Source organism: Lipotes vexillifer, unplaced genomic scaffold (assembly GCF_000442215.2).
Source record: "Lipotes vexillifer unplaced genomic scaffold, Lipotes_vexillifer_v1.1 scaffold230, whole genome shotgun sequence".
NCBI classification, from domain to species: Eukaryota; Metazoa; Chordata; class Mammalia; order Artiodactyla; family Lipotidae; genus Lipotes; species Lipotes vexillifer.
The window spans coordinates 4,517,354-4,541,275 of record NW_006775143.1 but is presented as its reverse complement, the minus strand read 5'-3'; the positions used below and the strand labels follow the sequence as shown (position 1 = coordinate 4,541,275).

At 53.6% G+C, this 23,922-nt stretch overlaps 1 protein-coding gene across 2 annotated transcripts in view; it reads right to left on the bottom strand.

Annotated features, from left to right (window-relative positions):
* Positions 1-10,387: 10,387 nt before the first annotated feature.
* WHRN (whirlin) overlaps positions 10,388-23,922 on the bottom strand; it is an 89,576-nt gene continuing 76,041 nt past the window's right edge. For both annotated transcript variants that reach the window (XM_007449732.1, XM_007449731.1), the window contains exons 8-12: positions 15,355-15,426; positions 13,584-14,121; positions 11,501-11,682; positions 10,859-10,981; positions 10,388-10,570 (exon numbers count right to left, since the gene is read on the bottom strand). In XM_007449732.1, coding sequence (XP_007449794.1) covers positions 10,388-10,570; positions 10,859-10,981; positions 11,501-11,682; positions 13,584-14,121; positions 15,355-15,426 — 1,098 coding nt within the window. The remainder of the gene's footprint in view (positions 10,571-10,858; positions 10,982-11,500; positions 11,683-13,583; positions 14,122-15,354; positions 15,427-23,922) is intronic.

Genomic DNA, 23,922 nt, shown 5'->3' with positions numbered 1-23,922 from the left:
GGGAAAGAGGAAGGAAAAAAGAGATAGAGTTCCTCCAAAATGTTTACAATAATTATTATTAGGTAGAAAACTAAGGCAAGTTTACTCTTTTTCCTTATATGTGTTTTCTGAAAATAACAGTTGTTTTAAAAATAAGAGTAAAATGAACATTTACTATTCTTAAAAGAACAAAGCAAAACAAACAAAAGCCACTGCTGTACGCCTGTGCAGGGCTTCATTCTGATGAGACCTTGGGCCTGGCCCTCCTCCGTTTCCCGCCTGTGAAAGTTGGGAAGAGTGGTTGGGCTCTTTGAGGGCCTTGGCAGCTCTGACATTCTGTGACATTCTGTATCCCCATCCCACAACTTCTCTCTTCCTCTTTTTAGACTCTGACACCATGTGCTTTTTCACACGGCACATATAGCCATTATACAACATGTAGGATTATGTGAAGATCACAGAAAAGGAAAGGAAGCAATCCCTGCCTTAGCCACTCTTAACATTTTGGGACATGGCATGTGCTATCTGATTGGAGCCTCATAATCGGGCATTTAACAGATGAGAAAAGGCTCAGAGACGTTACACAATTTGCCCAAAGTCACACAGCACATCAGGGGCAGAGTTGGATCTGCACCCACAAGTAAAGCATTACCCTCAGAATGAATCCCTGATTGGGGGGTGGGGGGCTGAGTGCTGCCTCCTGAACCCTGAGATCCCTCCCTGTCCTTGGTCCTTGGCTGTGGTCCCAAGACTGAGAAGACTCACAGCTGGGCATCCAACTCTGGCTTTGCTCACTGGCCCCTCCCCCACAATAGGCTCAGCTTGGAGTGGGGGGTGGGAGGAATGCTGGCAAGGATCCAGGGGGCTGGTACAAGACCACCGCTGAGAGCAGGGGGTCTCTCTGTGCAGCCGAGCTGGAGTTTGGCTGACACTTGGCAAGGAAGATCAGAGCCAATATGGGACTGTAGGCTGGAATGGAGGAGGGACTGAGAAAGCAAAAATGTGAGGGTTTGGGGGCAGAGAGGCCTGGGTCCAAATCTGGTGGTTCTGACCTTAGATATGTTTCCTAACATATGTTCTATATCCTCATCTACAGCCTGAGGGTAACACTGTCCTCAGGGACATGCTTGTAAAGTAACGGGATAGTGTTTGCCAGTCTTAGCACACAGGAGGTGCTCAGAAAACCAGGGGTGCTGTTAGTCTCCTCCTCACTCCGCTGATCAACAGGGGCCTCTTCCCGGCCACCATGCCCCCAACTCATCCTCCAATCCCTTCAGGACATGCTGCTGGATAAACCTTAGAGCATCATTCTGACCAAGCCTTTCCCTGCTTAAAGACCATCAAACTGGGCTGTTGTCACTTTCACGTTAAAGGCTAGACATCTTGGCCTGGAATTCAACAACCTGTTCCCAAGTCAGAGGGCTGCTGCATTACACAACTCACACCACAGACTAGGAGCCTCATCTCATAAAAGTTTCCTTCCAAAATCCCACACTTCAGGGGAGCTGTAGTGGGGTGCAGGCCTTTTGGCCTGGCTCCCCTTGGTCTTCCTGTACCACCAGGAACCCTCCAACTTCTGGCGGCCATGCAGAGCAAGGCTCGTCTTCCATCACCCAACACGCTTCACATGCAGCTCTCTTATTAGAAAAAAGAAAGAGAGAAAGAAAGAGAGGGAGAGGGAGAGAAAGAAAGGAAGGAAGGAAGGTAGGAAGGGAGAAAGGAAGAAAAAGAAAAAGCTCTGAATGTGGCATTTACTAATTTCTATAATGTAAATACCCTTATTATGGTCAGTTTCAAGCTACCAACACAGTATCACTGAACACAGCCCTGGGAAGAGATGCACACAATCAGCTCTCACCAGACGACACACCCCTGCAAATCCCAAAGTAATAACCGACTAATCCCAGTGAAGAGCTGTGTGACCTCAGATAAGTGACTTAACGTCTCTGAATCTCAAGCTTCTCATTTGTAAAATGAAAACAACAATAGCACCCATCTTATGGCAATGATGTGAATACTAGGTGATCAACAACAATGTACTGAGTACCGAATATGTGTAGGGCTCTATACTAGGCATGGGGAGGGTGACTGGGGACAAGATGGACAAGAGCTCCTGCCCTCCCAGACCTCACTCGATGCAGTAAAACCCCTGGCACAGTGGCTGGAATATAGCATTCCATAACCATTAGCTATTATTATCAACGGTATTATTGTTGCTATGCCTTCCTTTCTGTGGGCCTCAGTTTCCTCATCTCCAAACTTAAAATGTAGCCTAAAAACTTTCTATGATGCCACCTCACTTGAGCCTTAACGTGGCATTACCATTCCCATTTTACAGAGGGGAAAACTGAGGCACTCAGAACTGAAGCCAGGCTGAGAATTCAATCCAAGTTCTTCTAACTCTCAGTCTCCAGATCTGTCCCACCTCCTGGACTGAGGAAACATAAAAAGGACCTGAGAGGGGCTTCCCTGGTGGCGCAGTGGTTGAGAGTCCGCCTGCCGATGCAGGAGACGCGGGTTCGTGCCCCGTTTCGGGAGGATCCCACATGCCGTGGAGCGGCTGGGCCCGTGAGCCATGGCCGCTGAGCCTGCGCGTCCGGAGCCTGTGCTCCGCAAATGGGAGAGGCCACAACAGTGAGAGGCCCGCATAACGCAAGAAAGAAAAAAAAAAAAAAAAGGACCTGAAATTCAGCTGGTGACTCAGCTGGATGCTTAAAAAGTAGTCTTTCTTCTCCATTTCATGGGGGTAAATTGAAATGTCCTTCGTGCGCACCAGTTTCCAAAACACCCTCTCAGCATGACAGCCACAGTGCCAGGACCATTCCCAGTCTCTCTGGAAACCCTGGCACTTCTGGCGGACTCTGCAGGCTGATGAGAGCTGATGAAACCCCCTTGCAAGAAACAACACAAATCACATGTTTCAAATGCAAACCACTGGACTTTGGGTCTTTGCCTAAAGTCCTCACATGGGCACCTTCTCCCTCTTTCTGAAGAACTGAGACCGCCCTTGGGAATAAACCCAAGTAATCCTCCAAAGACCATGGGGCCCATCCCCTATTGGTAAGTAAGCCAGACTTAGGCCCCATCAAATGGATAGGTAGAAATTCTGTTTCTTGACAAAACAAAACCAACAGCCAAAAAACAAAACCCACCAACTCCAAAGGAGGTGCCTCGAAATTTCTCTTTGGAAGTCCCTATACGTATCTAACCTCAGTCCTTCATGCTTCAGTTTCAGTCATTTCCTTTCCTTCTGTTCTAGAGGGCAGAAACAATGTCTCTTTTCACTGCAGCCAATCTCAGCTTCTCTTCTCAGCTCCAAAACAGCCCAGGTTTGTTATCAGCAATTTTCCTTTCCAACTTTCTTACTGAGAAGCAGAAGCTTTCCAAACGTAGGTAATGATCCGCTCCAACCTGTCACTTCTTTCAACAAAAGCCAGGGAAAGGAACAGGGAAGAGTCTTGTCCAAAGTCGCGCAGCAAGAAGGCTCTGGCTCTGCCTGTGCCAGACCCATCACACAGGGGAGAGGCCAGCTCGGCGGCCGCCCCGCTGCGCGCCCCTGGGCAAGTCTCAGACCCTCTTTGGGCCTTAGTCTCCCCATCTTCGTACCAAGAAAGGCTGGCCTTATTCCTGCAGTTCGTTCCAGTTCCTACCACTGTCGGAGCTGCCCACCCTCATGCTGGCCCTTGCTCTACCTCCGTACCCCTGTCAAAAAGATGAAAAGAAACTTGCGTTAGGCGTCCGGGGAGGGCTCACGGCTCTGAGTTGTCCGGCTGCGCAGGTGGTTGCCGGGTGAGCGAATATCACACAAATCCCACGACAGAGAAGTGCCACCTCCCCGGTAACCACAGCTACCCGGGCCACACCTCCAACCCAAACACAGCCCGAGGCCCCAGCCAAGGACCACCTCCGGATTCCCTCGGGATCCCTCCCCTCCCAGTGACCAGCCCCAGCGGGAGAGAGAGAGAGAGAGAGAGAGAGAGAGAGAGAGAGAGAGAGAGAGAGCCAACTCCCCCATTGCGCGGAGGTGGAAACTGAGGCCAGAGAGTAGAGACTGCGCAACCCGTAGGCCGGCGGCGTTTGGACTCGGACCCTGATAGCCCGTCCAGGGCTCCCTCCTATTCCCGGGGCGGCGATACGTCTCCTTCCCGTGCTCAGGGGTTTCCACGTGGGAGAGGCCGAAAGCTTCGCCTCTCTGTGGATCGGAGCCCACCCATGCTGTCCACTCTCCCTCCCCATTCTGCCGACGGAGAAACTGAGACCCTGCTAGGGGCCAGGACCCGCCCCTGACCCACCGCGAACCCCTCCCCGCGTCTCACCTGCTGGCCGCCACGGCGCGCGGGTGGTTTCCCGGAGTTGAGCGGCAAACAAAGGCCTCCAATCCGGGCGCGGGGCGGGGCGGCGATATTTTGCATAATCCCGGAGGCCGGCCTGTGACGGCCAGGGCGAGGCCCTGGGAGGCGGGGCCTCTGGAAGCTCCACCAATCGCAGAAAGGCGACAGCCCACATCCCGCCCCCAGGGGTTCGGACGTAGATCCAGGCTCCAGGAATGAACATCTCAAATCTGGGAGATTGCGTGTCCTTCTGGAACGCGCCCAGTGGCAGACGGGAGGCCTGGAGTTACGACATTTGTGCAGGGTCGCACAGAGCCACAGTGAGGGAGAAACCATAAACTTTGATAGCCGAAACTACTGCTTCATAGCAGTAGTAATAAACTTTTCTGGAGCACTTACATGTCAGGCACTGTTGTAAACTCTTACTATGCTCGATCCTCTCATAAAAGGTAAGTGGGTATTATCACTACCCGCCAAGTGTATTCTACTCAAAACCATCATTAGACAAGTGGGCAAACGCAGGCCTGGAGAGAGATGAGAACTTGCGCTAGGTCCTGCAGTGAGAACAGCACAGAAATAATCCATTGTTCAGTGAAAGCGCACCGTGAAGGGTGGCAGTGTAAGGCATCAAACTGGCCTAGGCTCTCGCCCTAGTTCTGCCAGTGGCTGCCACTGAACTTCAGGTAAATGGGATTCTTAACTCTGACCTCACGGGATTGCTGAGGGGAGTAAATAAATATGCATAGCACCAGGCCTATAAGAAATAAATCAATGACACTAATTTAAAGGGCTCCTGGACCAATCCTATTTCACAGAGGGGAGGGGGTGGAATAGGCCCAAAGACAGGAATTGACTTGCCCAAGGTCTGGCATCCAGCTGTGTTGCAGCCCAGTTCTCTTTCCTCCTGGCAGAAAGTTCTTCCCAGTTCCCCAGGTTGGCACTGAGTCCCTACACACCCACACACTCTCCAGCGTTTATTGTTTGTAGATTTTTTAAAATATATTTATTGACTTATTTGTTTTTATTTTTGGCTGTGTTGGGTCTTCGTTGCTGTGCGCAGGCTTTCCCTAGTTGCAGTGAGTGGGGGCTACTCTTCCTTGCCGTGCACAGGCTTCTCATTGTCGTGGCTTCTCTGCTTGTTGCAGAGCACGGGCTCTGTGTGCGTGGGCTTCAGTAGTTGTGGCACGTGGGCTCAGTAGCTCTGCAGCATGTGGGATCTTCCCTGGCCAGAGCTTGAACCCATGTCCCTTGCATTGGTAGGCAGGTTCTTAACCACTGTGCCACCAGGGAAGCCCTGTCTGTAGATTTTTGATGACGGCATTCTGACCAGTGTGAGGTGATACCTCACTGTAGTTTTGTTTTGCATTTCTCTAATAATTAGTGATGCTGGGCATCTTTTCATGTGCCTCTTGGCCATCTGTATGTCCTCTTTGGTGAAATGTCTATTTAGGTCTTCCCCCCATTTTTTTTTTTTTTTTTTGCAGTACGCGGGCCTCTCACTGCTGTGGCCTCTCCGGTTGCGGAGCACAGGCTCCGGACGCGCAGGCTCAGCAGCCATGGCTCACGGGCCCAGCCGCTCCGCGGCGTGTGGGATCTTCCCGGACCGGGGCACGAACCCGTGTCCCCTGCATCGGCAGGCGGACTCTCAACCACTGTGCCACCAGGGAAGCCCCCCCCCATTTTTTTTAATGGGTTGTTTGTTTTTTTGATATTGACCTCCATGAGCTGTTTGTATATGTTGGAGATTAATCCTTTGTCCGTGGCTTCATTTGCAAAAGGAAACGAAAATTGGGTCATTTGTAGAGATGTGGATGGACCTAGAGTCTGTCATACAGAGTGAAGTAAACCAGAAAGAGAAAAATAAATATCGTATATTAACACATATATGTGGAATCTAGAAAAATGGTACAGATGAACCTATTTGTAGGGCAGGAATAGAGACATAGATGTAGAGAACAGACATGTGGACACGTGGCGGGGAAGGGGAGGGTGGGACGAATTGGGAGATTAGGTTTGACATAAATACACTACCGTGTGTAAAATAGATAGCTAGTGGGAACTTGCTGTATAGCACAGGGAGCTCAGCTTGGTGCTCTGTGATGACCTAGATTGGCGGGAAGTGGGGGAAAGAGGTCCAAGAGGGAGGAGATATATGTATACATATAGCTGATTCACTTCATTGTACAGCAGAAACTAACACATCTTAAAGCAGTTTTACTCCAATTACAAAAAATGATACAAATGAACTTATTTACAAAACAGAAATAGACATTTCATAGACACTGAAAATAAACTTATGGTTACCAAAGAGGAAAGTGGGGGAGGGATAAATTAGGAGTTTGGGAGTAACAGATACACACCACTATCTATAAAATAAACAACAAGGACCTACTGTATAGCACAGGGAACTATATTCAGTCTTGTAATAAAAAAGAATCTGAAAAAGAGTATATATATATATATATATATATATATATATATATATATACACGTTTACATAACTGAAGCACTTTGTTGTACACCTGAAACTAACACAACATTGTAAATCAACTATACTCCAATTTAAAAAAATAAAAATAGATAAATAAATACGGTGATAAAAAAAAAAAGATGAGAAATCTGAGGCTCAGAGAAGTTAAGTGACTTGCCCAAGATCACACAGCCAGGAAGTAGTGGATGTAGAATTTGAGTCCAAATGTCAGACTCTGAGGTATGGACTCTTTGAGGTGTGCCTTGTTCTCTGTCCTTGCGATCCTCACAGTGGTCTACTCCATCCCTCACCCTGCTTTCTTCCAAGCAGAGGGGGTGCCAAGTGATTTGAAGGCCAACTCAGCACTTGCTTGGGCAGGCCCTACTGCAAACCAAAAACTTGCCCTCTTCCGTCTTCTCCTTCATCTAGCCACAGACCCTGAAACTGTCTAGTCATACCTTCCGCCTGCCCCCAGCTCCAGCATTATGAGTAAAGATGTTGTGGCCAGGTGGACCTCTGGCCCCTCCCTCTCCCAGTATCCAAGCTGCCTTAGGGCATTGTTTTAGGTCCCTTCAAAGGCAACAGGACAGGACACATGCTTATCTTGGGGCTTCACGTTGTGAACCTCAGGTAGCTGTGGGTCCAAATTTGTCCACTATCACTCATAAGGTATGCAACTTGGGGCAAGTAACTTGGCCTTTCTAAGCCCACTTCCAAAGGAATTTTTTTAAGCTTAAAGTTCTACTGGGAGGGGAACCCTCATACCCAATGGCCTACAGCCCCGGAGTCAGACCCAGGAATTTCAGAACCAACAGTTCCAGAAACTCATTCTTGTCCTTTTTTCAGAGGACAAACTTGGAACGGTGGGCAGCAGCTGCCGGGAGCTCCCTGACCCCTGGGGTTGGATGGAGTGGGGAGATGGCTGGTATAAGACACCGGAAGTCACGAATTCATAGGGCAGGCCAGTAACTGGCCTGAAATTCACACAGCGAGTCAGTAATAGATGAAAACCTCTTGATTCAGAACAGATGCACAAGGACTTGGGCCTGGAGAAGATGTGGTGTTTATAAAGTCAGATGGGTCCTTTGTTCACCAGCATCCCAACTGCAATCGTCTCCCTGGGGCTGACTCCAAGCCTGGAGTCTGAGCCCACACGCAGCATCCCAGCCTCCACCAGAAGCAAGTAGCAGTATCCCCATTGTATTTATTTCCTGTGGCTACTGTAACAGATTGCCACCAGTTCATGGTTTAAAACAACACTAATTTGTTCTTACAAAGACAGGTGGAAGCCCAAAATCAGTTTCACCTTGCTAAAGTCGAGGTGTTGGCAGGGGCAGGTTCCATCCGCAGGCTCAGGGAGAATCCATTTCCTCGCCTTTTTCAGCTTCTTTATAAATGGCCACCTGTATTCCTGGGCTCATGGTCCCTTCCTCCATCTTTGAACTGCATCCCTCCAACCTCTGCTTCCATCATCACAACACCTTTTCCTCTGCTGTGCCAAATCTCCCTCTGCCTTCCTCTGATAAGGACCCTTGTGATTACATCGGGCTCACCCAGATAATCCAGGATAACCTCCCCATCTAAATGCCTTAATCACCTCTCCCTTTGCCATAGAGGTAACACTCACACGCAACAGGAATCTGGATATCTTTGGGAGCCATTACTCAGCCAACCACACCCAATTTCTACATTGGGAATTAGGGTTTAGAAAGGTGAAATCACCTGCCCGTGACCGCACAGGAGCTGGAGTCTGATGCCAGGAGATCTGGGGCCTGACAAAGCCCTCTTGCAGCCAGATGAGGGTTATTCCCTGCAGGGCTGGAGAGGAGCATACAGAGTCCCATGGGAGGGGCTGGGGCTTTGGGGGATACTGGCTGTTTTAGAGGTCCAGCGGAAGCCAGGGCTCTGGCCTCAGGTGGTCTCCTTAAGCTGGGGAGGGGACAGGAGCAGCTAAGAGCCAGATGTGGTACAAGTCTGGGGAATCAACTGCCCCCAGCCCACTTCTGGCAGACCCCTGGACACAGGGCTGGACGAAGCAGGACTTCTCAAAGTGTCCTTGCGCCAGAGAAAGACTGGGGTGAAGGAAATGGGCACTGGGGCTGGCAGCGGGGCTGTGTAGCAGACCACTTTCTGGCCCCCTCCCCTCCCCGCTCCCTCCATGGGTCTTTGCTTCTAACACCCACTGCCCTTGGCTCCTGGACCAGCTTGGTCTGCACAGAAAGAGGGTGGGAAGTGATTGGGAATTCACTGCCTCCCCCCTCTCCCCCCAGACCTTGTCCAAAGACTGACAACTTGAAAGCCCTGTCCCCTTGCCCTGAGTGGGGACAACTTTAGGCCAAGCTTACACTCCAGTGTCCCCCGTGGGATCAGGCTGCCACTGTCCTCCCAGGACTTTGCCTGTAATCACATCCTGTTTGGCTTCCTCACCTTCCCTTCTGATTCCCCCATTGCTATACTGAACTCTCCGCCACACTTCCCTTAATGAATCACCTGCACACACATCCTCATCTCAGAGTCAGTTTCTGGGACCCACCCTAAGATAGGCCACCTCTCTGTGTTTTAAAACATTCATGCACATCGTGCATTCTGCCTCATAACATAAATGTGCGCTTAAAATATTACTATGTAAGTTTCAGGGGGGTACAGCGTTACAGTTTAACAACTATATATACCTGTGCATTTTGAGCTAAAAATATCTGTAAATCACCTTCAAGGAAGGTGCTCCAAAGATGTGGCTGTGGCTCCAGTGCCCCTGCGTACCTGCTATGTGACCCAGATTGAGCCAAGGGGGTGGGCAGGGAAAATGTGATATTCTGGGTGCCTCCATCTGTCCTTCCATCCCCTCTCCATGTCAGGCAATCAAAACGCCAGCCACACAGGCAGGCCACATAGCACGCTGGGTCCTAATCTTGTTCAGATCTCTTTATTGAAAAATTAAAGTCATAAGCTCTGTATATAAATACACTGACGACACTGGTCACCTGCAAGGCCTCTGGGATAGGCTAGGGGTGTGGTGGGAAGCTGGGGTCCTGGGGTACCCAGGGGTGTGGGATGGAAATAAATAATAAATACCATGGAGGATGACGAGCTAGGAGGAACGGGGGTGTGAATAGGGGGTGCTCGATGCTTATTTGTGGCACTGAAGGTCCTGCAAGATGCTGCCCTGGCTGGGGGCTGTGTCTACGGATTCTCACGTCACTTCACTCCAGACAAAAGCTCGGGCATCTGGGGATGGGCCAGGTCCTAGCTGGCCGGGGAGCAGCAGGGTCTCCACGCAACCCAGAGTTCCAGGCCCTGGGAGGCCCCAGGTGAAGACATAGGCGCTCTGCCCTTCCCCTTAGTCTCTCCCCTTCCTGAGGTTTCATGCTTATACTGAGTGCTTACTGTGTACTGGGCATTGCACCAGACCCCGACCTGAGCTTCTGTTTGCCTTGCCCAGCTGTTTTTTCCCGGTTCTGGTCCAGTGGGCCAGGAAGGAGTGGAGGGATGTCTTCCTGCTACCCTGGTCATGCAGCCCCGGCCCCTGAAGGAGCTCAATAGTGCCAGGAGGGAGGAAGGACCAGGGCCAGGGGCTGGGCAGAGGTGGGAGGCCCTCGAGCCTTGGCCCCTAGAGCAGCACATTGAACTCGGTGACCAGGAAGTCGATGTAGTCACGCTCCTTGCTCTTGAAGGCCTCTGCGATGATGCGCGCGGCCTCGCGATGCTCCTTGCCCCGAAGCGTCACCCCGTTCACTTCCAGGATCACGTGGCCCACCTTGAGCTGCCCACAGTTGTGGGCTGAGCCGCCTCGCTGCAGGAGTGAGACACAGGGCATGAGCACATGGGGTGCCTGAGGGCTAGGCCAGCCTGGCCTTGACCACCCACCAGGGTAGGCCTGCCACTGCCAACCAGGCAGCCACAATCTGGTGTCCTCTGCCCTGATTAGGAAAACCGTGGCTCAGCGAGAGCAAAGGCGGTATGAGCCTGGGTCTGCCCTTGGGTGCTGGGTCATCTCTGGGCATGGCAAACCCCTGGGGATGCTGAGAGGGGGACCTTCATGGGTAGGGAGACGCGGTCAGGCAGGTCCCTGGGGACGTACCTGAATCGTGACGATCCTAGGCAGGGGCTGGCGGGTGTTGGCGCCGCCCTCAATGGCGATGCCCAGGGTGGCTGCACTTTTCTTCACGCGGACCAGGGTGGAGGTGGGCTCCAGGAGTCCGGGCTGCAGGTGTGAGAAAGAAAACCAGTGACAGGCCTCCTGGGTGGACAGGCCTGTCCTGGGGGCTGGACCAGCCATGACAGGCCTCTGGGTCAGCAGGGTGCAGACTCCAGCCCCGTGTCGGGAGCCTGCAGTGTGCTAGCACTAAGCACAGCACTTGGTGTTCTCAGCTCTCTAATTCTGAGGCTAGGGAGGTTAAGGGGCTGGCCCAAAGCTGCCTGGGGGTGACACCAGGACTTGAATGCAGCCTGACTGCCTCGCCACCACATCATGTCAGAACTGAGCTTAAAGATCCTTGAGACCCACCTTGAGCACTTGGCTTATCTGTGTCAGTGGCCAAGGGAGGGCCTTCAGACTCTGAATACAGTGGTCTTTCCAGACACCCACATCCCCCCTCCAGTGACAGGGGGCTCACTACCTCCCCTGTGGTTACTAGTCAAGTTGAACCCTGCTCAGGACGTCCTGTTCTTCACCTGGGGCCGGCCTCCCCCTCCCCCTCTGCACCCCCGGCTCCTCGCTCACCGGTTTGGCGGCCCCCTCGGTGGTCCTCTCGTTCCGAGGCGTCTCCTTGCTACTCCTACTCTTGGCAGACACCACCTGTCTGCCTCGGCCCGGGGCGCTGGCTTCTGCCTCACCAGCGTCCACGCCACTGTCCTCGCTCAGGGTCTGCCCGCTGTCCGAGAGCTGGGAGAGTGTGGAGGCCGCTGGGAGTGGGGACAGGAGGAGAGGCATGGTTTACAGCTGGGGCTAGTGAGGGCTTCCTGGAGAAGCTGAGCGGCAGGCTGGAAGGCTGGGGATTCTCTGGGCAGAGACTCCCTGCCACCCTCCCACCTACTGAGACCTGCCCTTCCAACTGGGCCTGGCCCCAAGGCCACCACTTCCAGGACGTCCGCTTTGACTGCCCCTGGCATAATGATTAAAACAGAGCTTAGGAGGCAAACCCAGCCCACAGATACGGGCTTTGTTTTGCTTTATTTTGTTTTGTTTCTCTTAACTCTCACAGTGTTGTCAATTTTTAATGAAGGGCCAACACATTCGAATTAGGAGATTTCACACAAAAATTAAATTCCAAGCTTCTCGGGGAAAAAAAAAACGAAGGTCTGCCATGCTTGGTCTGTGCCCCTGCTGGCCCCACCTGGCCTGAGCTGAGTGATGGGCACACGCCCTCTGGTTTAACAGTCAAACCGAAGCCGCTTCACTATGTGTGTAACGGCTTGGCCCCTGAGACTGAGACACTCTGGAGTCTGGCAGGTGGGGTTTGAATCCTCTCTGACCAGCTGTGCAATCCTGGGCGAGTTACACAGCCTCTCTGAGCCTCCACGTTCGTGTTCTAACCCAGGAGCAGCGATGCCCATCCCATGGAGTTATCATAAAGTCTAAGAGACACGATGTGTTGGGTGAAGCAGCCAAGAGAACAGGCTTATGCTAGATTGCCTGGCTCCACAATTACATTCCGTGTCTCAGTTTCTTCATCTGTAAAATGGGGATAATAACAGTCCAGCCTCACAGAGCTGTTGGGAGGATTAGATGAGTTACTAATATCGGCAGGGTCCCTAGAACAGTGTTCCTGGCACACAGAGAGTGCTGTACACCTGTTAGCTTTATTATCATGTGTGTCCGGCTCAGTGCCAGGTCTAGAGTGATCCATCTATGATAGCTCAGGTTTCTCTCACCGCATCCTGCCTGCTCTTCCCTTAGCTGCCTTCCGTCAGTGAGCTACTGAATGCAGGGACCCCGCATTCTGCATCCTAGTCTGCCCGCTGCTTGCACACGGCAGGTGCTCAGTAAACGTCCCCTGACCTGGCTGGCCACCTTCCCTGGCCAAGGCTGCCCCGCGCATCACCTTCGCCACAAGATGGCAGCAGAATCCAACAAAACGTACCCAACTCACTAATAGGAGGGAGGGGGTGCAGGGCCTGCGGAGGGCTCAGCCTTACAGAGTGGAAAGCCAGCTCTGCCATTCCTGCCACCTCCCCAGCTGGACAACCTCTGGAAGCTTAGGGCATGTGGCCTCGGGCTGGCCTCCCAGGTGTCTGGAAGGTCGAGCCCGCACTCTGACCCTGCAGCCCCAGGTCAGGAGACCCCCAGGGGCCCAGAGACTGCAATTTCAATGCCCACCTGTCCCCCAGCACCTGCTCTGTGCCTGGCACTGGGGGACAGAGATCACAGAAGCCACCCCTGCCCTGAACAGGCCCAGTCTTCTTGGGGAGACTTGTAGGTGAGTGCAGGATGACCAGGTCTGGGGTCCCTGGAGGAGGAGCCCGACCCTCACAGCCACCTGGCAGGACTGTCACTGTTATCTCCAGTCCCCGATGGGAAAGCATGGCAGCCTGTCCACAGTCACACAGCCAGTAATGGCAGAGCGGGGACTCACATTCCCACCTCTGCCTCCAAAGCCCCTCAGTGCGGGCTTGGGCTCGGGACCCTGTTCCCTGGGCCCCCTGACCCTGAGGGGGCAGGCCTGGGCTCGAAGGCCCCTCACTGGGTGAGCATCTGGTCCCACCTTGGCTGTGTTGATGGGCAGGTCAACGTAAGGGGGACAGGGAGCCTCTAAGATGACACAGCAGCACCCTGAGCCCAGCCCGCCAGGGTCTGCGGTACTCACTGCGTGTCTGGGGCAGCGCCCTCACTTCATTCACGTCGGGCTCGCTGTCTGGGCGGTGCACCTCCACCATGACAAAGTGCTGGTTCGTGCCCGTCTGGTCTGGGTGGCCGGAGGGGGAGGGTTGTGGAAGGCTGCCCCCCGCCAGCGTGGCCTCTGCAGGGGGGCTTTTCAGGTGCGGGGGTGACTGGACCCGCGGGAAGGGGCCAATGGGGTGCTGGTTGACCAGGGCCAGGTGGGCGTCCAGCGGCCTCTTGGAGCCAGGGTTGGCCAGGGAGATGGAGGCGTAGATGGGGGAGGAGGGCGAGTCCTGTGCTGAGGAGGCCTCTGGGGTGGGGGAGGTGCCCGCCGGCGGGCTGCGGTTCCGCGGAGCAGAGAAGACGATGCCGGCGTGGGAAGACACGGAGGAAGGCGGCTGGAGGTCCTCTCTGCCCGGCTTCCTCGTCTGGGTGGTCAGGTGGTCGTGGCCTTGGGGCAAAGGTGATGGGGGAGGTGGTGGCTTGTAGCTAGGCAGTCCCTTGGAGGTGGACTTGACATCATCCTGCCAAAAGACCCAACAGGAGTAGGAGTCAGAGCCCATCGCGCCTGTTAGCGGGGAGACCTGAGCGCCCCAGTGCACCAGGCCCTGGCTGCAATTCCGTCCCTGCTCTATCAACTCTTGGCCACGCTGCTCTGAATAATGCAACACCCGAGTGGAAAACTTCTCCCTGCTTCTCAGCAGCTGATAAGCATCAGGATCTTGGCGGGAGTCTCTGGGGATGGCATCATTACCTTTGGGAACTGAAGTTCTTGGCATTAGCCAGGGCTTGTCACAGGGCACGGGACTTAATTAGACGCAGGATGCAGAGATGGAAAACAAAAAAGGCCTTTCTTTGGCTTTTCTTTTTAAGGGATTATCATAGCTTCTGGAGACAGGAGGTGTGACAGGACTGATGGGAGAGAGTGGGTAGAAGGTGGACAGACATGGGCTGGGGTTCTGTGTGGCCCTGGGCAAGACACAGCACCTCTCTGAGTGCACCTCTGGGCAACGGGGAAAACTGCACCTACCCAGGAGAGTCGTGGCGGGGGTGAGGAGCAGAGTGTGTAATGCATTAGCAAGGGGCCTGTGACCCGGCAGGTGCTTGGTGAGGGTCAGATCCTGTCATCACTATGCCCCCCTCCCTAGGCCAGCATCCCAAACTGGCACAGCTCTGATAGCCTTGTGGGAACTGTTCCAAATTCTTTACTTAGTTTAATTAATTTACTCCTTGCCACAAACTTATGGGGTAGTACACTATTATTACCCCCATTTTTACAGATGGGAAAACCGAGGCACAGAGAAGTTAAGAAACTTGCCCAAAGTCACACAGTCAGTGGCAGAGGGTGGGATTTGAACCCAGGCAGTCTGGCTCCAAAGCCCAGGACATTCAAGAGTTATGTGGGTCAGATCACAAGGCAACGCTACCCAGACTGCTGATGCGCACGTGTGGGCATGAGGTCACGTTTAACTCCCTTTTCCAGTGCAATCAGAGGGCCTCCTTGAGGAGCTCTCGCCACACACTTCATGCTTCAGTACTTGCTATGACAACATTCAGATAACACATCAAAAGTAACACCAACTCGGCAAATAGTCGAACAGCCTGACAGCCCTGCCTAAAATCCCCAGAACTAGCTGAGAGCTCACAGCTGAGGGCCTTTGTCTCCCCCCTGTGGCTCTCACCAGGGAGCCAGCCCCCAGGGTCTCAGGCAGACCCGGGAGGGCAAAACACAATGAAAGGGCCAGAGAGGGTCTTACCAGGGAAACGTCTGAGAGGGTGTTCATATTGCCCTGGACGGTCTCCCCAGTCTCCTCCAGGTCCAGAGTGTTCTAGAACAGAGAAGAAAGCCATGTGAACAAATACAAACTGAGAGGGAAAAACCACTTTGCTCTCTAGGACACCAAACGTACGTGCCCTGAGACACCTTTGTGCTGTGGTTTAAGTTCCTCCTGACCTGCCCCACTCCGTGGGAATTTACTTTACACATTAAAATTAATGTCGATTTCATTTGGAAATCAATTTCAAGGACGTCGATTTCTTGGAGACTTTCCAGGCCTCTCCTGAACTACCTGCGGATGCTGTGGCATGGCTCTGGCCTTGACTGGGATTTCCTTGTAGCTCAGCCCGTGCTCAACAGTCTAAACGCCTCCAAAACCCAAGGGTTCTCTCTCCACTGCTCCGGTCAGGATCCCAGGGAGGTGTGAAAGTGGCAAGATGCAGATGAGAGGCGGATGGGGAAAGTCTCTCTCTCTTTTAATGGTTTTGTGCTGTGGGGGAGGGGCGAGACGGTTACAGTTTCAATGGAGCTTATTTTGCAAAGATGCTCATTTCTTCCTTTCCTGCCTCACCGGAAGCCTAACGCTCCCTCAGCTGAGCTGCCATCCCCAGCTACCCCGGGACGCCCAGCAGTGCTCCTCTCTAAGCTGGGCTCCTGAAGGGCTCAGCAGAGCTACGAGAATTCTCTCCACCTCACCGGGCCCAGGATGGCAAGGAGCCTCCACGACCATCACCGGGCTCAACTCTCAAGTTCAGCCACCGATACTGAGCAGTCTCAGTGCTCCAGACCGAGGGCCTGGGGACACAGAGGAGGTGAGACACCGCCCCTGCCTTCAATAGCTTAGAGAGAGTGGGGTGGACACAAATAAGCAAGGAGGAGATTGCACAGGGTGAGCAGGGGTCATCTGGGAAGGCTTCCTGAAGGAGCGAGCACGGCTTAAAGCTGGGCAAAGGAAGGAATGATGGGTGTTTCAGAGGGAGGGGTGTGCATTAAGCAGGAAGGATAGAGGATGCTTGAGAATCTTCGCGTGGTTCCACATGAGTGAAGAGCTGCTTAGACCTAAGCCTGAGGGCAGTGGGTCACCATGGAGATGTGGTCAGGTTTGCCTCCTAAGAAGATCCCCCTTTGCTCACTTCCTCTCCAGCCACGCTAGAGCCATGCAGGCATGTCAGGGCCTTTACATTTTACACTGGCTGTTCCTTCTGTCTGGAACATGCTTCCCCAGGACTACCCACAAGGCGTGATCTGTTTGCTCACCTCCTTCAAGACCTTACTCAAATATCACCTCCTCAAAAAGGTCCACGCTGACAACCCCACCTAAAGTCACAACCCCCACCCCTGCCCTGCTTTATTTTCCTCCTTTGCACTGATCACTATTCTTCACCCAGCAGCCAGGATGTAATCCTGAAAGGTAAATCAGACAGTGTCTCTCCCCAGCTCATAATCCCTCCAGGGTCTTTCCATTTTACGCAGAGGAAATTCCAAACTCTGCCTTCACTGTGCCTGGTGACTGGGCCCTTTCTTGCTACTCTTCCAACAGGATGGGATGGTTCCTGCCTCAGGGCCTTTGCACTCACTGCTCTGCCTGCACTACACTCCTGGCTCACCCTCTCACTTTATTTAGTTCTGACCTTGGTGAGGCCTTCCCTGACCAGCCCTGTTTTCAAACAGCACCCCTCTCCAACGCCCGCATTACCACCTCTGTCTAACCCTTGACCCTGCTTCGTTTTTCTGTATAAGATTTATCACCACCTGATCGGATACTATTGATTTGCTTATTGTTTGTCTCCCCACTAGGATAACTCCTCAAAGGCAGGACTTGTGACTACCTAGTCCCTATTCTGTGGCTGCTTGGTAAATATTTACTAAGCAAATTAATTAATCCGCGAATGAATCAATGGGTGAATGAATTAATCAGTGACCCTGGCAGTCACAGGGAGGAGGCCCGAGCAGGCAAAGAACTGAGCAAGGTGGCTACGGTAGGTCACAGAGAGCGGTAATGGTGGCTTGAATGAGGGTGAAGGCAGCAGGTGGATGGGAGGAGCCCCCTGACCCCATACCCCTAGGGCAGAGGCTACCAAGTCACTCCACACTGACCCCCATCTCAAATGAGCCTCCTGAAGCCTTGAGCATTCTGGGTGGGCACAGGGCACGTGGTCAGCCATGGGAATCCACAAGATGCCCCGCCCACCCGGCCCTGAGCCTTTCTCACCCAGGGCTCCTCATCTGGTCCTCTGATGCCTCTGGGGCAACGTCAGGCCTCGACAAGTGCCTTGTTTTATCAACAAAGCTGAGGCTTACGTGAAAACCTCAGCTTCCTGACCTCTCCCGCTCTCTCCAACACTGTCTCCCGTGCACCACCTCACGGGAAGACGCCCCGACAGCTTCGGTGATGCAAGGATGGGGGGATCCTTGAGGAGGGGAGGGTACTCTTTCACACACTGATTAGTGGTTCTGGCTTTTCGGAGATCGCACCCAGCTCTGCTACTCACAGGTGAGTGACACTGGGCAAACCACTGAACTGCTCTGTGCCTCAGTTTCCTCATCTTTAACATGGGTAAATAGCAGTTCCTCCCTCATGGAGTTGATGCATTAACACCTGAAAGATGCTCAGAACAGAGCCTGGCACAATATAAGAGGGGAGGTTATCAGAAGCCTGGAGTCTTGCAAATCTGCCCTAGGAACCAAATGGCTACACAACGTGCCCTGGCCCACGTGAGCACTCCGATGGAAAGAAACAGTAATCCTTTCATATATCCCCTCCTCCAAAAGCGTAATGAGTCCAGTGCTCCCAGGAAACTGTCCAGCTGGGCAACACAGACCATCGAGGATGAAGGTGAATGGCGAGGCAGGTTACGTGCAGTGACTTCCCGAGACTCGGCAGTTACTGCCTTGGCCTCGGCAGGAGGCCCCAAGGGGCTCATGGACCTGGAAGGTGCCTACACCAAAGACAAGAGGGGCCTCCATCACCTCAAATGTAGCTAGCCACTGCCACCTGCCCCCCAAATTCACCTTGTAGGCACCCTGGGGGCTTAGATGACAGTCCACGGTTGGACAGAAGACATGGGATTCTGTCCTGTTCTGGCACATCAGGAGCTTTGAATATTCATTTAGTTGATCAACAAGCATTTATCAGGCAGCCTTGACTTATGAGGAAAGCTCATGGGGGCAAAAGGTGAGCAGGCCACTGTGTCCCCAACACCCAGCAGAGGGCCAGGCATGAAGGAGCTGCCCACAAACTCTTGTTTGGGATCACTGATGGGGCTGGTGTTGTAGTAGGGCCCATGGGAGGGAGCAAGGAAGGGTCCTGATCCTGGCAACACAAGCATGTTTTGCCGAGCGCTACAGGGAGGGCGTGACTTTCTCTTAGAAGGACATCGGAGAACTCCAAACTCTGGAGGGCCTACTGCATGCCAGACCCCTGCTGGACGTTTTCTTTACATGATCTCATTGATTCTCCCAACGACCCTGTAAGGCAGGCACTCCGACTGTCCCCGCTCACATCTTTTACACTTAAGCTCAGAGAAGGCAGTGACTTGTCCAAGGCCACAGGGCCATTCTACAGCAGATCAGTTTTCTAACCCATGTCAGGGTGACCCCAAAGCCCGTGCAAGCTTACCCTGACCCCAGAATTGAATAGGGTCCTGATACTATAGGAACCAAAGGGCCCCAGGAGGACCCTCTCTGAAACAAGAGAGAACGCAGCCATTGCTGGCCCCTGGCCTCAGTCATTTCCTGCTGTTAGTGGCATCCTGGAGCCAAGATGGAAGGCAGGGATGGAGAGGTGGGAGGGTGAGGGTGGATCAGGGACAGACATCCGGCCCTGGGAGGAAGGCCTGAAGTGGAGCAAACGGCAGACGGGCTGGAGCCCAGCCCTGCCAGACTCCATCTGCTGAATCCAGACGCTCAGGAGCCACGAGTCCCCGAGCCATGTTCCTTGTGCATCTGAAATAGCTGCAGACAGCAGGCTAAGAACCCGGGGGATGCGTCAGCAGAAACGCTTCTGGAACAGGCTTCAAGAGGAGGATCAAGGTCGGAGCTCACGAAGGAGCCCGTGCGTCCTGGCCTCCTCCCCACTCCCCTCAGCCCCAGCTGCTTGGGCTGCCCTCCTCCCGCACCCACTGAGGCCAGAGACTAGCTAAGGGTTTAAACCTGGCGGCTCAATTAATCCTGCCGGGTGGGACCCTTCATCAATTCTATGGCTGAGGTGACTGAGGCTCAGAGAGGGGAGGCCACCTGCCCAAGGTCACACAGCAAGGACGGAGCAGGAAGCTGAAGCCTATTCAAGGTCTGTTATCCAGACTCCTTCCCATGAGAGCCAGGATGCCCTCAAGACCTGCTGCCCTTGCTCCCCCATCTCCTTCCTCCTCAAATCTGTGGCGGTTGAGAAAATCCCCTTCCTTTCAAAGAGAACTCCTTTTCATCTGAGTTTGCCCAGTCAGGGCTCAGATACCCCAGGGTCTGGTTTGAGGGAACTGTGGGGAGAAAATGAAATCATAAGGGGCAATCACCTGTGCTTGCCTCTGCCAGATGCAGACTCGTGATCCTGGACAGGGAGGCCCGTAAGGCCGTGCGTGGCCCGGGTGCCACCTCAGCAAAATGAGGCCCTCCCCTTCCCTCTTTCTCTCCCTTCTCTCCCCTCCCCTCTCTACAGCCCAGTCCCGGGGCTCCTCTGCCCCCACCCTCTCATTACAATGGGAGGGCTCCTACATAAAGGTGCTATTTTCAGCTCTTCCTTCTTCTTGCTTCTTTACTCTGATGTCTGGGCTACGGGCCCCCCCCCCACCTCCACCCCAAAATGCACCAGAGGCCTGAGGCTGGGGGTGCCCTCCCCTTTCTGTCAATGGGCAAACTGAGGCACAGAGTCACAAAGGCTTCTGGGAGGTCGGCAGTGGAGGCTGCTGAGAGGAAGAGGACAGCGGGAGAGAGAGAGAAACTAGAGAGGGAGGCGTGAGAATAAGAGGGAAAAAGAGAAGGGAGAAGCCTGGGGAGAAAAGACCAAGAGGAGAGCAAGGGAACTTGAAAGAACAGCAGGAGGCGGTAGCCTCGCCAGAGCTGGGCAAGAGGAGCTTGTCGCAGCCGGTAGGGCCAGAAAGTCCTGGTGTTCCTGGGGGGCAGGGGGCTGCCCAGAGTGAAGGGGACGGGGCTGCCCAGAGTGAAGGGGACAGGTCTGGGGGCCCAGAAGGATCAAGTGGCCAGACCCTGGGGTGATGGCCGCGCTGGTGGAGACAGACCATGCTGTCCCAGCCTCTCCGAGCCGGGGCTCGGGTGGAAGTCCGGAAGCTGGAGGGGAGGGCAGAGGAGAGGACAGGGAAAGAAACAATCCTCAACACAGAGGGCAGGAACCTGCACTCGCTTGCGAGGCTGAGGCCATGAGAACTGGCACTGGGCCTTTTAGCAGCTTGTCCACTCCTGCTACCACGTTTGGCCACCAAACCACAGAAGCAGAAAAGCCCCCGGGAAGATGGTGCACAAAGCCCTCCCGAGAGGCGGGTGTTACTGCCTTGTCCCAGCACAGCCCGTGCTTCCTTCTGCCTCCATGCATCTCCCTCCCAATGGTCTTAGGAAAAGGACGTCATTCAGTGGACAGAGAGGGTGACCCAGAATCTCCAGGTCAGGGACAGAAGAGCCCGTAGGACAGGCATTGGAAAGCAGGGCTCCAGGAAGGAGTCAGAAGCCGGTGAACCTGGCTGGGGGAAAACCCTGCATCTTTTATTTTCATTAACCTCTAACCGAAATGTAGCATCTCCTTCCTTTATGAACAGAGGCAACACAGCCCAGCAGAATCAGCAGTGCCTGTGACACCGTCACGGATCTTTCGTAGCATGTGGCGGAGGCTGCAAAGTCCCATTTATGCTCATCACGGCCTGACAATTACAGCTGTTACCGACCTGCTGTCAGACCTTATTACTGGGCGTGATGATAAAGCAGCACATGTTTTACCATTTGTTTCCATATTTGAAAAAGGCATTTCATCATCTGATTTGTTTCCTTTGTAATCCTGTGTGTTTTAGTTTTAAACATTTAAAACTGTTATCCTGAGAACGGGTCCCAGGGCTTTGCCAGCTTGCCAGAAGGGTCCGCGGCACAGAAAAGGTGAAGCCCCCCACGCTACAGTCCTACATCAGTGTTTAGTCCAGCTCTCCTAGGTTATAGCCGGGCAAACCTGGGCTCTGAGGGGAGCAGGGGCTGGTCATGTTCCAGCAGGCTCTGACCTCCAGGGACTTGGTTCTGTTTGTTGGAAGCAGCTTCCAGCACTCACAGTCCCCACACAGGGAAGAGAATGCTCCTCAAAGCACTGGGAGGAATGGTCCTTATTTCAGACACCGGCTGAGGCGAAGCTACAGCCATCCTGAGGGTCACTGATGCCTCCGGTGAAACTATGGTTCTATGCTCTCGCACCACCCTCCGACCCACTTATCAAAGTGTGAATTATGGAGATGATTTGACTCGAGGCTGCCGTCCTCACTGCCCTTGCTAAGCTTCGTGAGGGTGGGCGCTGTTGTCTCTTGCTCCCGGCTACCAGTGCCCCGCTCAGAGCCTGCATGCAGGAGGTGCTCAATGAATGCTTGCCACATAAATAAGGAGCGGCAGAATGACTGAGTAAATAGATGGGCTCCTTCCTGCTCCCCCGCTAGGGAAGAACTTGCCCAGAAGAGGACTCCTAAACTCACCCGGGTTGGACCAGAGGCAGATGCAGCAGGTGGGATGTGTACCTCTCATCACTTGCTCCCTGTTTCTGGAAAGAGCTGCCTTGACAGTCAGGGGTCTCTGCAGCTGTAGGCGTCTGAGACAGGCCTGAGCGCCTCGCGCCTCCGCCCTCCTTTGGCCCCGGATGAAGAGGAAAGGCAAGGAGGCCATGGAGAGGAGGCTGACACTGCCAAGTGCTGACAGCCACGCCCTGCACCCCTTCTCACCTTACTGCAGGGGAGACGGCAATGGCCTTTAGAGGCAGGGGACCCACCTCCAGCACCCTTTAGCAAGCCTGGGGAGCCCCTTTCCAGGTACATGAGAGGCCTAGAGTGCAAAACCTCTCAAATCCAGGAGGAAGAGGGCTGTGGGTAAGGCCAGGGAAAGTTCCACTGCCACCCCGACCTCAATAGCATCTGCTCCATGGGTACAAGGCTGGCTTTGGCCTTTCAGCCCCTCCTCCTCTGCAGTGCCCTTTGCCAGCCTTTAGAGTATCAACAGAATGGGCTCCTATATAGTCCACACCTGTAAGTCCACCCCTACTCTCACTCAATCTCCACAACAACCTGTAGATGGCCGGCCTTATCAGCCCACTGTACCGATGCAGAAACTGAGGCTCCAAAAGCTTAAGTCGCCTGCCCAAGGTGACACGACTACTAGTTGGGAGAGCCAACCCTGGTGTGTGGGATTCCAGAGCTTGTGCACTTAAGCCCCTCTGCCACAGGCCTGCTCACACTAGATGAGGAATTCAAGAAATGTCGGGCAGGCCTTTCTTCTTTCACGCAGCTCTCCTGGCCGACATCTTTATGGGAGCGGAATGATACCGTTTGGAGGCAGCCCAAAATTCCCAGGGCTGACTCTCTATTAGACAAATGGAAAATAAACACAATTTGTTGAAGGGGGAAGGCTGCATCTGATTTCCTTTGATCGATTGTGTCTGGTTTGAGGGAAAATGGCTGCAGAATGAGCCACGTTTAACCTGGGATTGATAACCATGCAGCACGATCCAGGGAATTTGGGTTAAATGGAAACCGGCTCCAGCTGGGGCATCCGTCTGTGGCATGCGGGTCACAAGAGCCAGCCGCCTGCCCACTTGCCCGTCTGAACGCCAGAGCAGAGGACATTTTCCTACGATGTGGGAGGTAACTGTTCAGGAGGCTGGAACGTTAGAAGATGATCCTGGGTGGCCAGGGAATGAGGTTTCATTTCGGTTTCTGCTTCACATTTCCTTGAACTCCGCTCTGTGCCAAGCCCTGGGCTGGCAGCAGGGACACAGACAGGAGAAAGATGAGGTAGGTCCCTGCCTGACCGCCCCATCCTTCCCTGTGTACTGGGGAAGACACTCAGGCAGAGGTTAAAGCAACATGGCGGACATTTTAATGGAGATGTGAAAAGCACGCATGCTCCACGAGGGAAGGGATTTTGGCCATGAGCAAGAAATGTTTTTGGTTGTTGTCCATCCAGATTGTGGGGGCATGTTTGTTACTCAGCATCCCTGCAGCAAAAGCTCACTAATACATGGTGGTGTTGCAGACCAGTGCCTGGCACTTAGCAGCAAATGAATTAATATTATTTTAAGCTCTCTCTCAGGAGGAATGATGCAGCCCTTGTTCAAATACACAGATAAGTGGTGGGAACACAAGGCTGCCATTCCTTGCCGTGCCTCCCCTGGAATATTTTCCAGAATCTCCTGACAAGAGGACTCTCAGAGTTGGAGGAGACTTGGGGGTCTGCCTGCATCGTAGAGATGGGGAGACTGAGGCTGACGGTGAGTGAGGGGCTTTCCTGAGGGTGCACTGTGTGGTGGGGGCAGAGAGGAGGAAGGGTGTGGGCTCCTGACTCCCCGGATGGGCCTGGT